This window comes from Aedes aegypti, chromosome 3, assembly GCF_002204515.2.
Source record: "Aedes aegypti strain LVP_AGWG chromosome 3, AaegL5.0 Primary Assembly, whole genome shotgun sequence".
Classification (NCBI taxonomy): domain Eukaryota; kingdom Metazoa; phylum Arthropoda; class Insecta; order Diptera; family Culicidae; genus Aedes; species Aedes aegypti.
Window position 1 is genome coordinate 310,764,571 of NC_035109.1, and position 12,739 is coordinate 310,777,309.

Below are 12,739 nucleotides of genomic sequence, written 5' to 3' on the forward strand. Positions count from 1 at the left end.
TCGATGGACGGCACTTATCCGACATAACCGACATCAGAACCTATCGTGGCGCTAACATTGACTCCGACCACTACCTGGTGATGGTGAAACTGCGCCCAAAACTATCCGTCATCAATGATGTACGGTACCGACGCCCGCCCCGGTACAATCTCGAGCGGCTGAAACAACCGGATGTCGCCAATGCGTACGCGCAGCATCTTGAGGCAGCGTTGCCGGATGAGGGCGAGCTCGATAGGGCCCCTCTTGAGGACTGCTGGAGGACAGTCAAAGCAGCCATTAACGACGCTGCCGAAAGCATTGTCGGATATGTGGAACGGAGCTCAAGAAACGATTGGTTCGACGAGGAGTGCCAGGAGGTTTTAGAGGAGAAGAATGCAGCGCGGGCTGCAATGCTGCGGCATGGTACGCGGCAAAACGTGGAACGATACAGACTGAAGCGGAAACAACAAACCCGCCTAATCCGGGACAAAAAGCGCCGCCTGGAGGAGGTGGAATGCCAAGAGATGGAGTTGCTGTACCGTTCTCAAGAAACGCGGAAGTTCTATCAGAAGCTCAACACATCCCGCAAAGGCTTCGTGCCGCGAGCTGAGATGTGCCGGGATAAGGATGGGAGCATCTTGACGGACGGACGCAAGGTGATCGGAAGGTGGAAGCAGCACTACGATGAAGGTCAGGAACAACAAAGGCGATGGCTACGTCAGCACAGCGGACAGCGGAAACCAACCAGCTCCCACGATGGGGGAAGTTAAGGATTCCATTCAACAGCTCAAGAACAACAATGCCGCTGGCAAGGATGGTATCGGAGCCGAACTCATCAAGATGGGCCCGGACAGGTTGGCCGCTTGTCTGCATCGGCTGATAGTCAGAATCTGGGAAACGGAACAACTACCGGAGGAGTGGAAGCAAGGCGTTATATGCCCTATCTACAAAAAGGTCGACAAACTGGAGTGTGAAAATTATCGTGCAATCACCATCCTAAACGCCGCCTATAAAGTGCTATCTCAGATTCTCTTCCGTCGTCTATCACCTATAGCAAACTTGTTCGTGGGAAGTTATCAAGCAGGTTTCATCGACGGCCGCTCGACAACGGACCAGATCTTTTCCGTGCGGCAAATCCTCCAGAAATGCCGTGAGTACCAGGTCCCTACGCACCATTTGTTCATCGATTTCAAGGCGGCATATGATAGTATCGACCGCGTAGAGCTATGGAAAATCATGGACGAGCTTTCCCGGGAAGCTCACAAGATTGATCAGAGCAACGATGGACGGTGTGCAAAACTGCGTGAAGATCTCGGGTGAACGCTCCAGTTCATTCGAGTCTCGGCGGGGACTACGACAGGGCGATGGACTTTCGTGCCTGTTGTTCAATATTGCGCTTGAAGGTGTTATGCGGAGAGCCGGACTTAACAGTCGAGGCACGATTTTCACGAGATCCGGACAATTTGTTTGCTTCGCGGACGACATGGATATTATTGGGAGAAAATTTGAAACGGTGGCAGATTTGTTCACCCGCCTAAAACGCGAAGCAACGAGAGTCGGGCTAATGATGAATGCGTCGAAAACAAAGTACATGCTAGTTGGCGGAACTGAGCGCGATAGGACCCGCCTAGGAAGTAGTGTTACGATAGACGGAGATACCTTCGAGGTGGTGGACGAGTTCGTCTACCTCGGATCCTTGTTGACGGCTGACAACAATGTTAGTCGGGAAATACGAAGGCGCATCATCAGCGGAAGTCGTGCCTACTATGGGCTCCAGAAGAAACTGCGGTCAAGAAAGATTCACCTCCGCACCAAATGTACCATGTACAAAACGCTCATAAGACCGGTAGTCCTCTATGGGCATGAGGCGTGGACTATGCTCGAGGAGGACTTGCAAGCTCTTGGGGTTTTCGAACGCCGAGTGCTAAGGACGATCTTCGGCGGCGTACAGAAGAATGGCGTGTGGCGGCGAAGGATGAACCACGAGCTCGCTCAACTCTACGGCGAACCCAGTATCGTGAAGGTAGCTAAAGCTGGAAGGATACGCTGGGCAGGGCATGTTGCAAGAATGCCGGACAACAACCCTGTAAAGATGGCGTTCGCTACGAATCCGATCGGAACAAGAGTGTGGGTCACAGTCGAGGATGGAGAGAAGCGGCCATGAACCGAGTGAATTGGCGAATTATTGTTGGCGAGGCTTTATCAAGATAATTGATGTAAAGCCAAATAAGTAGTACATGACCATCCCGGGAAAAAAGTCCTTATGGTTGGTGAGTTTTGAGAGCATATCGAATCGACGAAGATGGAACTCTGGAATGTGGTCGATGTGAAGCTGACCTGCGGTTCAAATGACTAAAGCAAAAGACACGATGACATTCACATAAAATTACAAATTTTTATAGTATTCCAAAATATTGCCGAAAACGGATCCATTTTGTGGTCAAAATTAGGGGGCTGCCAAAAATAGGGCATGCCGAAAACGTAATCCCACTGTAGTGCATAAATATGATTATGCAATAAAAAAATAATCCAGTGTAATTAGGCATCTCAATTTTAGGCTCAAAACATTGTTTGTTTTGCTTTAATCTGGTAGGCCCATTTGTCCCCTTCCCTTTACTTTTTCAAAAAAATATTACTATTCCGTTCACCTACAATTTTGTTGACGATCACATTTAATTTCACGTACAGATTTGTTCAGTACAGCTTCTATAATTAAAATAATTGTTCTAAAACCGCCAAAATTATAAAATTTTCACAACAATGGAATGGAAGTGTTGAAACGAATATTGACTCTTCATTGTGGTGGCTATTTGATGCATCCTCTAGCTAGAAGGATGTTATGCCACTGGATATTAAAACAATGTTTTTAAGGTGAAATCCGAGGTGGCTCATATTGCTCCGTATGTTCATATTGTTCCGTATGTTCACATTACCCCAATTGCTCCTTATGATTTCAATATCATGACAGTTTTGAAGAAAAAGACTAGTTCAGTAATAGCCGCAATAGCAAAGTACATAAAAACAAAGGTGTTTCAAAGCCAACTATTAAAATGAAGGTGATCTCAAAAGCTACAACAAGCACAATGAAACATAGAAATTTGCACGCACACAAAACACTAGGCATAAGAAAAGTATTAAAAAAGTAGGATTTTGGTGTTGTGTATGTTTGATGTTTGATTTTACCGATTAATTGTAAGAATATGTGTTACTTCTTCGATTACAAACACGGATTGGAAGATTTAGCACCCAACAAGACAACAAACAAAAAAAAAGTATTAAAAAAAACTAGATTCAACAAACAAGTTTTAACTAGTATAAGAAAAGAGAACAACTAAAACAATAAAAAAAAAGACTAACAATCTTAGTAGGAGTAGATAACAATCGATGAAAGAGGGAACGAGACGAAGTAACAATAAGAAGAAAACGAGAAAACAGGAGAAAAACAATAGATGAAGGAACGGCCGAGTGCCCTTGCGATGTTTTCGGTTACACGTTACAGCAAGGAGCAGCTAAGCAGATCCAGAAGAAAATAAATGAGAACTTACTGATCTATGTCTCTGGTGTGTTTTAAAGTTCGAGCGTTGACGCGTAAGAGACGCATGGCGCACCTGCGGAGCCGGTCACAACGCACAGCGAGCAAGAGATGTAGAGAGCAAAAACAGAGAGCGTGAAAATATAGAACGACATCGAACCGATTTTAACGCCGGTTCGCAGTGGCCACGGAGTAAGAAAGGGTTGTTAAAGGTTTCAATGTTTCACGATTCATGTGTTACCTAAACAAAAGTTATTTCTAGGGATCATTATTAACAATAAATTAACAGAACCGATGGAAAATTCTCGATTCCTCGTATGGATCAAAAATCAGTGTAATCTTTAGGAAAAGTAACTCAAAAACGTTTGTAAGAACCGGGTGTAACTGAATGTAGTGGTTTACTTTTTGGCCGTGGAAGCTGTTAGATAGAAGCTTTTGATCAACTTAGAAGCTTTAGATTTTTGTAAAAAAGCCTCTATCTGTCTGTCATTAATCGATTCAAAATACAGCCCAATTCGAAAGTAACTTAAACCAAACAAATAACTCAAACTGAATCAAAATTAGTCAATAAACCAAACCAATGTCAAGTAGACAACCGATAAAGCATCATTCTAGTTTACGAACCATCGAAATGAGAAAGGCATGTTAATAGGTTGGTTATCGGTACCTAATACTGGTACTCATTACTGTGCCATGATGATTGGGTATAGGCTGTTGGCGGTCGCTATTTCTAAGGCTTACCTTCTCGGTGTTTCGTCGGCAGCATTGCGACGCCACCGGCAACTGGTTGGGATTTTCCTTGAGCTGCCGCAGGATGTCGCGCACCATTTCAATGAACACCAAACTCTGCGCCTCCGTCAGAAGGTCCTTGGACACCTGTAACACAAAATGACAGCGTTCAGTTAAGGAATATACTCGACACGAGAGGCCTGAGTCATTTGATTCAAAGGACATTTGGCGTAACGAACATTCGACATAATTTCGAACTTTGTGAAAAATGAGGGTCATTTGGTATAGGGATGGTACACAAATTATGTCACGCTAAATTTCAACTTTTTAGAACTGGCATGCGGAGAGCCGGGTTTGAAACCGAAGTACGATTTTAACAAGATCCACCTTCGCGGATGATATGGATACTATCGGCTGAACAAATTTATGGTAACTATTAGGTTTATTTAGGGATGTGCATCCCCGTTCATCGGCACGGTAACTGGCTGGGCATGGCGTACCATTGGTACCTCGCGTACCTGAAGGAATAAAATAGACCCCTCTGTGCGGTCCTTAGCCCAGCAACTCCTATCCCTGCCTCCTCGCGGTAATGGCTAGGGTACGAGTAACCTTAACCTTTCAGTCGTCGCGCGAATTTTTGTAACGCGAGTAGTCGCGCGTTGTACTTTGTACAACACCCTTGATTTTGCGAATATCCCAGGAGTATGAACACTTAGAAAGATGAGGTCTTCGGCAAAATTGTTCAGTAGCTCAAGGGCTATCATTATTTGAGCCATGAAATTCGGGATTTTGCCACTAGGCGGCGCTAGTGAGCATGAAACTTTTGTTTCGCAGATCTCAGGATCCTGACCACATAGGAAGATGGCGTCTTCGGCAATGTTGTTCGGTAACTCATGGACTATCATTGTTTGAGCTAAGTGATACAAAATTTTGCCACCAGGCAGCGCTAGTGAGCATAAAACATTTGTTTCGCTAATATCTCAGGAGCCTGATCACTTAGAAAAATGGCGTCTTCGGAAGAGTTGTTCAGTAGCTCAAATTCTTTCTTTGTTTAACCCTTAAAGTTCGAGATTTTGTAATATAATGACAGTCCCTGAGCTTGTGTACAACTTTGCCGAAGGTGCCTGTCTAAAAAGTCAAGATCCTGCAGTATCCGCAAAACAAAAAATTTAATGGTCACTAGCGCCGCCTGGTGGCAAAATATCCTATTTTTTGGTTCAAATTATGATAGCCCTTGAGCCACTGAACTACTTTGCCGAAGACACTATCTTTCTAAAGCCCTCAGTACACTGTTTGTCAAGTGTGCAAATTTTTCCGCACGCATAAACCAACATGCAAACATCGGTCTCAACAATGACAAAACATCTGAAGTGTCAAGTGGATATTGAAGTGTTAGTTTATGCGTGTGGAAAAATTTGCACACTTGACAAAGAGTGTACTGAGGGCTTAAGTGGTCAAGCTCCTGAGATATCTGCAAACAAAAGTTTCATGCTCACTAGCGCTGCCTAGTGGCAAATTTTTGAATCAACTAGCTCGAACAATGATAGTCCCTAACATACTAAACAACTTTGCCGAAGACGCCATCTTTCTAAATAGACAGGCTTCTGAGATATCTGCAAAACAAAAGTAAAACTTCCATGCCCACTAGTGCCACCTAGCGGTCAAATTCCGAATTGAATGAGGTACCATCAGATAACGCTTCAACTCCAGAACAACTTTACTAAAGACCCCAAGTTTCTATATTATCTGGATTTTGAGATATAACGATTTGAACACGGGGCAGTATGGACACCCTAAGGAATTTGCTTATTTTGACTGTGAGGACATGAATATTATACTGTTTTTTATGTGCAGTATGCTTTTTAGAGTTCTTAAGCATTTGTTAAACATGGTTGCATAATTGGGAAAAAAATATTTTGTTTTCAAAAATAGGTTTAAAAAAAGCTTATATTTGGTAGTCGCCAAGAAGCTAGCGGGCAAAGTGGACACCCCAATGGGGCAGTATGGACACCCTAATGTTTATAGGAAAATTGTCCTGCGATCGTTCTCAAAACCTCAAGAAATGAAGTTCATATTCAAGAAACCATAGTGACAGGCCACTGTGCCACTGGAAACATGATTAAAACCAATTTACGACATTTTTCGTAGAGATGCTTTCAATATTCGGGTTTATTCTACGACTGGCGTGAGGTGACAATTGTCGGTCTCGTATAGCGAGGTGACAATTCTCGACTCGAGTGAAGTGACTCGCCATGCAAATCAAATGGAGAGTCACTTCACTCGAGTCGAGAATTGTCACCTCGCTATACGAGACCGACAATTGTCACCTCACGCCAGTCGTAGAATAAACCCAATTGCCTCCAGGTTAGTTTTAATCAAGAATTGACGATTTTCAACTGATTTGTGGTTCCGCTTTATAATCATTGCATTGAATGCTAAATTATTTTGGATAATTTTGTATTTGAAGCTATATTTTTTTTCTCTTTGAAGTGTCAGCTCTACTTTGTCACCCGGTGTCCATATTGCCCCAACAGTATAAGAAATTTTTATATAAGTTTTTCAATGTCTTAAAGTACCAGAAAAAAATCTACTATGTTTTTGAATATAGCATAAATAATTGAAGATTCAATCAAGAGCTACATTATTGGTCAACTTGCAGTCATTTGCCTCTTAAACCTTATTTGGTGAGGTGTGAATGTTATAATTTTAGAACCAAATAAAAACATGCTCAATTTTTCTATTTAAAATCAATGTTTTGAACAATTTTTCTGAAATTTTAGTGGATAATTTACTCCTCCGACAGGCAACTGAAATATTGTTTGCATTTAAAGTGTAAAAGTATTCGCTTATGCAAAGATACAGGGGGTGTCCATTCTACCCCGGGTGTCCATACTGCCCCCGGTACCCCTAGTGCGTTCATTATTATGCGACTTCCATGTACATTTGTTGATTTTACCGTATTATAAAGGGCCATACAGTAAATAAAAACTGTCGAGTATTGTTCTTAAGAAGATTCTCGAGGAATACATTTTGGTTTGGTGTTGATAGATATCTTTGTTGCAAAATGATAGCATTGCTTTTGCTTCTGCAAACCTTGAGCGTCTGTACTGCATGTTAGGAGCGGCTCACAACAGCGTCTGTTCACCATGTCAGGGGCGGCTGATCATCGTCCGAGTGCCAGAGAAGGACTCTAAGCTAAACTGCGCACTATGGTCCTCCGAACATTTAGGGGGAATGGTCCTCCGGAAATCTAGGGGGTTGGTGTCAGGCAATGCACTGCCCATACTCGCATAACAGTCCCATTTATATAGGAAATCCCATATAATATGGGACTGTTATGCGAGTATGTGCAGTGCAAGCCAGCCGTAAAAAATCAAGCAACGAATAATCAACGAGAGAATACGAACCGGGACAATCGGCGAAGACTACAGCGACGTAAAGGGATTAGCGATTGGAAGCTCGGTACGTGGAACTGTAAATCTCTCAACTTCATCGGGAGCACACGCATACTCGCCGACGTGCTGAAGGACCGCGGATTCGGCATCGTAGCGTTGCAGGAAGTGTGTTGGAAGGGATAAATGGTGCGAACGTTTAGAGGTAACCATACCATCTACCAGAGCTGCGGCAATACACATGAGCTGGGAACAGCTTTTATAGTGATGGGTGATATGCAGAGGCGCGTGATCGGGTGGTGGCCGATCAATGAGAGAATATGCAAGTTGAGGATCAAAGGCCGGTTCTTCAACTTCAGCATAATAAACGTGCACAGCCCTCATTCCGGAAGCACTGATGATGATAAAGACACTTTTTACGCGCAGCTCGAACGCGAGTACGACCGCTGCCCAAGCCACGACGTCAAAATCATCATAGGAGATCTAAATGCTCAGGTTGGCCAGGAGGAGGAATTCAGACCGACGATTGGAAAGTTCAGCGCCCACCGGCTGACGAACAAAAACGGCCTACGACTAATTGATTTCGCCGCCTCCAAGCATATGGCCATTCGTAGCACCTACTTCCAGCACAGCCTTCCTGGTCCCAACGCATCATCTTTTCATCGATTTCAAGGCGGCATACGACAGTATCGACCGCGTAGAGCTATGGAAAATCATGGACGAGAACAGCTTTCCTGGGAAGCTCACGAGACTGATAAGAGCGACGATGGAAGGTGTGCAAAATTGTGTGAAGGTTTCAGGCGAATACTCCAGTTCGTTTGGATCCCACCGGGGACTACGACAAGGTGATGGACTTTCGTGCCTGTTGTTCAATATTGCGATAGAAGGTGTTATGCGGAGAGCCGGGCTTAACAGCCGGGGTACGATTTTTACGAGATCCAGTCAATTTGTTTTCTTCGCGGATGATATGGACATCGTCGGCCGAACATTTGAAAATGTGGCAGACCTGTTCACCCGCCTGAAACGCGAGGCAGCAAAAGTTGGACTGGTAGTGCTAGACAATGCTAGCTGGTGGGGCCGAGCGCGACAGGGCTCGCCTAGGTAGCAGTGTTACGATAGACGGGGATACTTTCGAGGTGGTCGACCTTGGTTCCTTGCTGACGGCTGATAATAACGTTAGCCGTGAAATACCGAGGCGCATCATCAGTGGAAGTCGGGCCTACTATGACCTCCAGAAGAAGCTGCGGTCAAAAAAGATTCATGCCCGCACCAAATGTACCATGTACAAAACGCTCGTCCTCTACGGGCATGAAACGTGGACGATGCTCGAGGAGGACCTGCAAGCACTTGGAGTCTTCGAACGTCGGGTGCTTAGGACGATCTTCGGCGGTGTGCAGGAAAACGGAGTGTGGCGGCGAAGGATGAACCACTAGCTCGCCCAACTTTACGGCGAACCCAGTATCCAGAAGGTGGCCAAAGCTGGAAGGATACGATGGGCAGGGCATGTTGCAAGAATGCCGGACAGCAACCCTGCGAAGATGGTGTTCGCTTCGGATCCGGTTGGTACAAGAAGGCATGGAGCGCAGCGAGCTAGGTGGGCGGATCAAGTGCGTATCGATTTGGCGAGCGCGGGCAGAACCGAGGATGGAGAGATGCGGCCACGAACCGAGTATTGTGGCGTGACATTGTTGATTCATTGTCAGATGTTAACTAAATAAATGAATGAAAAATGGGCTATAACCAGTGAATAAATTGTCATCCAAAACGCAGCATCAAAGACATTATCATCTTCTAATTTTATTCCGCAACATCAGTTCATCACCACTTGAACAGAATATGACAATGATCGAATCACCACGTGCGCAGCGATTTTCTGAGCATTGAATTGCAATTTTCGAGAACTTTCTCCGCGTTGGTAAATATTTACACATTATCGAACAGCATCCATGAATAAAAAAGTTGAAAAAAATGAAAGTTGATGAAAAAAAACGAATTTATTTTTTTTCCATATGTTTTATTTTAAAGGCACTCTGTGCTCGTGGCCACTACTGTGCCGGAATCAGTTGATCTGTAGCTTCTTTCAGAGTTGCACTATATCAGTCATATCAACTGATGGCTGGTTGACTAAAACTATCAATATCACTTGCGAGCTATCAATATTGCTTTGATTTGACAACCAACAGCAGTGATGCGACACCGCACTCTAGATCATAATCACTGCAGAATGAGTGACCACGTGGTAATTATCCAAGCTATTGATGGTTTTCAGTGACCAACACAAAGTTTCAGTCCATCTGCAGCATTGTCAAAAATATCGTACCGATATATTACCATTTTATTAGCTTAATTTAAGCCTAAACATAGCACATCAGTAATATCCATAGTCTATCGCTATCAATGCACTGGTGATGGAGTAGACAGCATGATGTTGATGTGATATAGAATGATCCGAATCGAATCGCAGTCGGCCTGTACAAATCAGCAAATTTTAAGCGTTGATAGTGACAACGACCAACTCTGGCTTCTCTACCGATACAGATCTATTTTCAACTAATAGGCCTATTCACATGACGTCTCAAATCAGCTGATCGGGAAGCACTTTGACAGTTCTATGAAAATGACAGGCCCGTGTTAGCACCGGTCCTCCACCGATGTAAACAAATGCATAGACGGATCTGTCACATGAAAAGGCCTATCTATATGTACATCTACTTTCACTCTCTCCTACTCTTTTACTCTCACACCGAGCAGGTAGCAGAGAGCTCTGCTGTTAGTCCAATCGATTTCCATAGGCCATAATCTATTGCTCTTGCGATGGTTCATTTTTGCCATGTTCCTTAGTCGTTTGAGGCTAGCTGCCTGCGAAGAAGGTCAGTTTGTCTCAGTCATCATCTGATACTGACGGAGGATGAATGTGCTCCCCAAAGCACAGTCCTCCGTGAGACGTCTTCTGGTGGCTGGACGGGTTTTTTTGTGGAGGGACTGGGAGTCGAACCCATGACCTTCCGCTTATGAAGCGAAAGCGTAACCTCAAGGCTACAGACTTCTCCAAAAAACCGAATTTAGTACTTTACCATTTAATTCCACTATAGTTTGTACCCTTTGACAGACACGCGTATTTCGACCTCAACTGTAAGTCTACTAGTCTCGAATTAAATTGTAAAGTACTAAATTCGGTTTTTTCATCTACTTATAGGTATTCTACTAAACAGCTCGAAGATTTATTATCAAACAAAGTTGGTTATGTGTTTAAAATAACTGATTAATCGCGAGTTTAAAAGGTTGCAACAATGTTGCGCCCTGTGATTGTCATGACAATTTTGCTTTTAATTGTATCCCTATCCGCTAAAGTTGGGACAAACGATTGTGAGTGAGCATTCTTTTTTATTTGTTTTTCGTCTGTTTTGATGACAATTGCTGAGCTATAACAGATAATGTACCGTTCAAATATTACGTAACGCAACAGGGGGAGGGAAGGGGTCTTGCATAGTGTTACGGTCCATACAAAAATTTAAAATTAACGGTGATGGAATTTGGTGATCATATTTTGGTAAAATTGGTCATCCAAATGGCCCAGATGGCGACCATTTATTGTCGTCACTGCAAATCAAATATTAGCGAGGAAATAATAGCGTAATAAAATAGTGTTTTTGGGAATTTCATAGTTTCTAATTTTTTTTTTCTTTTTTTTAAGGCACTTTCTGCTTGTGGCCACTACTGTTCCGGAATCAGTTGATCTGTAGCTTCTTTATCGATACAGATCTATTTTCAACTTATCTATATTTACATCAACTTTCACTCTCTCCTACTCTTTTACTCTCACACCGAGCAGGTAGGAGAGAGCTTTGCTGTTAGTGAGACTAGCTGCCTGCGAAGAGGGTCAGTTTGTCTCAGTCACCATCTGATACTGACGGAGGATGGATGTGCTCCCCAAAGCACGGTCCTCCGTGAGGCGTCTTTTGGTGGCTGGACGGTTTTTTTGTGGAGGGGCTGGGAATCAAACCCATGACCTTCCGCTTATGAAGCGAAAGCGTAACCTCAAGGGTACGGACCCCCCATATAGTTTCTAATTTCATAAGAAATTTTGCCTTCTTTCCAATATAGGTTATTCTTTGAAACATATTCAAATCATAATGCCATAATTTGTTGTGCAAATTTTTGAACATACGCTAAAGTCTTGACAAATGAAATGTATTGTGCCAGCGGATCAAATCACCAAAAGGATAATCAATTCGCCCCCACTTTCGTTACAATTGTTAGACACAGCAATACGTTGTTCAAGAACCTCCTGGAAGATCCTGACTTTAAATCGGAGCCCAGATAGCCGTAGTGGTAAATGCACAACTAGTCAACAAGATCAAGCGTGGGTTCGAATCCAACCGCTCAAGGATCCTTTCGGTTTGGATGTTTGTTTTTTTTTTTCAATTTCCCGGGGCGTGGAGTATCGTCGTACCTGCTACACGATGTACACATTGAAAATCAATCGACAAAAAAGCTCTCAGTTAATATTTGTGGAAGTGCTAATATAAACACTTAGAAGTAGCCTCTATTCCAGCTGGAACATAACGTCAGTTACATCTCCGACAAAACCTGCTACTCAGCCTAATATTCTCACGAGCACTTCCACAGTTATGAAATTAGAGTTAGCTTAGTCAATTAATCATTTTTACATAACTATGTTGAGTGGTAAGTACAAATATACTATATGCCCTCGATCGTCGGATTTGAACCTATCACCTTCAAGATGATCCTACTGTGCGTTAAGGGCTATGCCTTTTTTGATTCCATACGATTTTTTTCCTATTGATTGAAATTCCACATCACAATACTCCACAATTATTCATCTCAAAATATTATACTTTCGGCGTAATGGCGTTCGGGGTTTTGACCCATTCGGCGTAGTGGCGTTCGGAGTGAAGGCGTTCGGGGTAGTGTCATAGAGTCATCTCAGATATTTGTAAACAAAACGGCCAGCCCTTCCTCACCTACCTTTTCTGGCTTTCTCCGCAAAGTTAGCATAATGTGTCACCTTAGTGAACCCGTCTTGGGCCTGACCATCATTTCTACCAAACGAAGTACATAGTTGCAAGATGGGATAGAGGTAGGC

General features: G+C 43.5%; 1 protein-coding gene across 1 annotated transcript in view; it reads right to left on the reverse strand.

The window, feature by feature from the left end:
- LOC23687966 overlaps positions 1-12,739 on the reverse strand; it is a 68,116-nt gene that overhangs the window by 17,232 nt on the left and 38,145 nt on the right. The window contains exon 6 of the mRNA XM_021850808.1: positions 4,253-4,387. Coding sequence (XP_021706500.1) covers positions 4,253-4,387 — 135 coding nt within the window. The remainder of the gene's footprint in view (positions 1-4,252; positions 4,388-12,739) is intronic.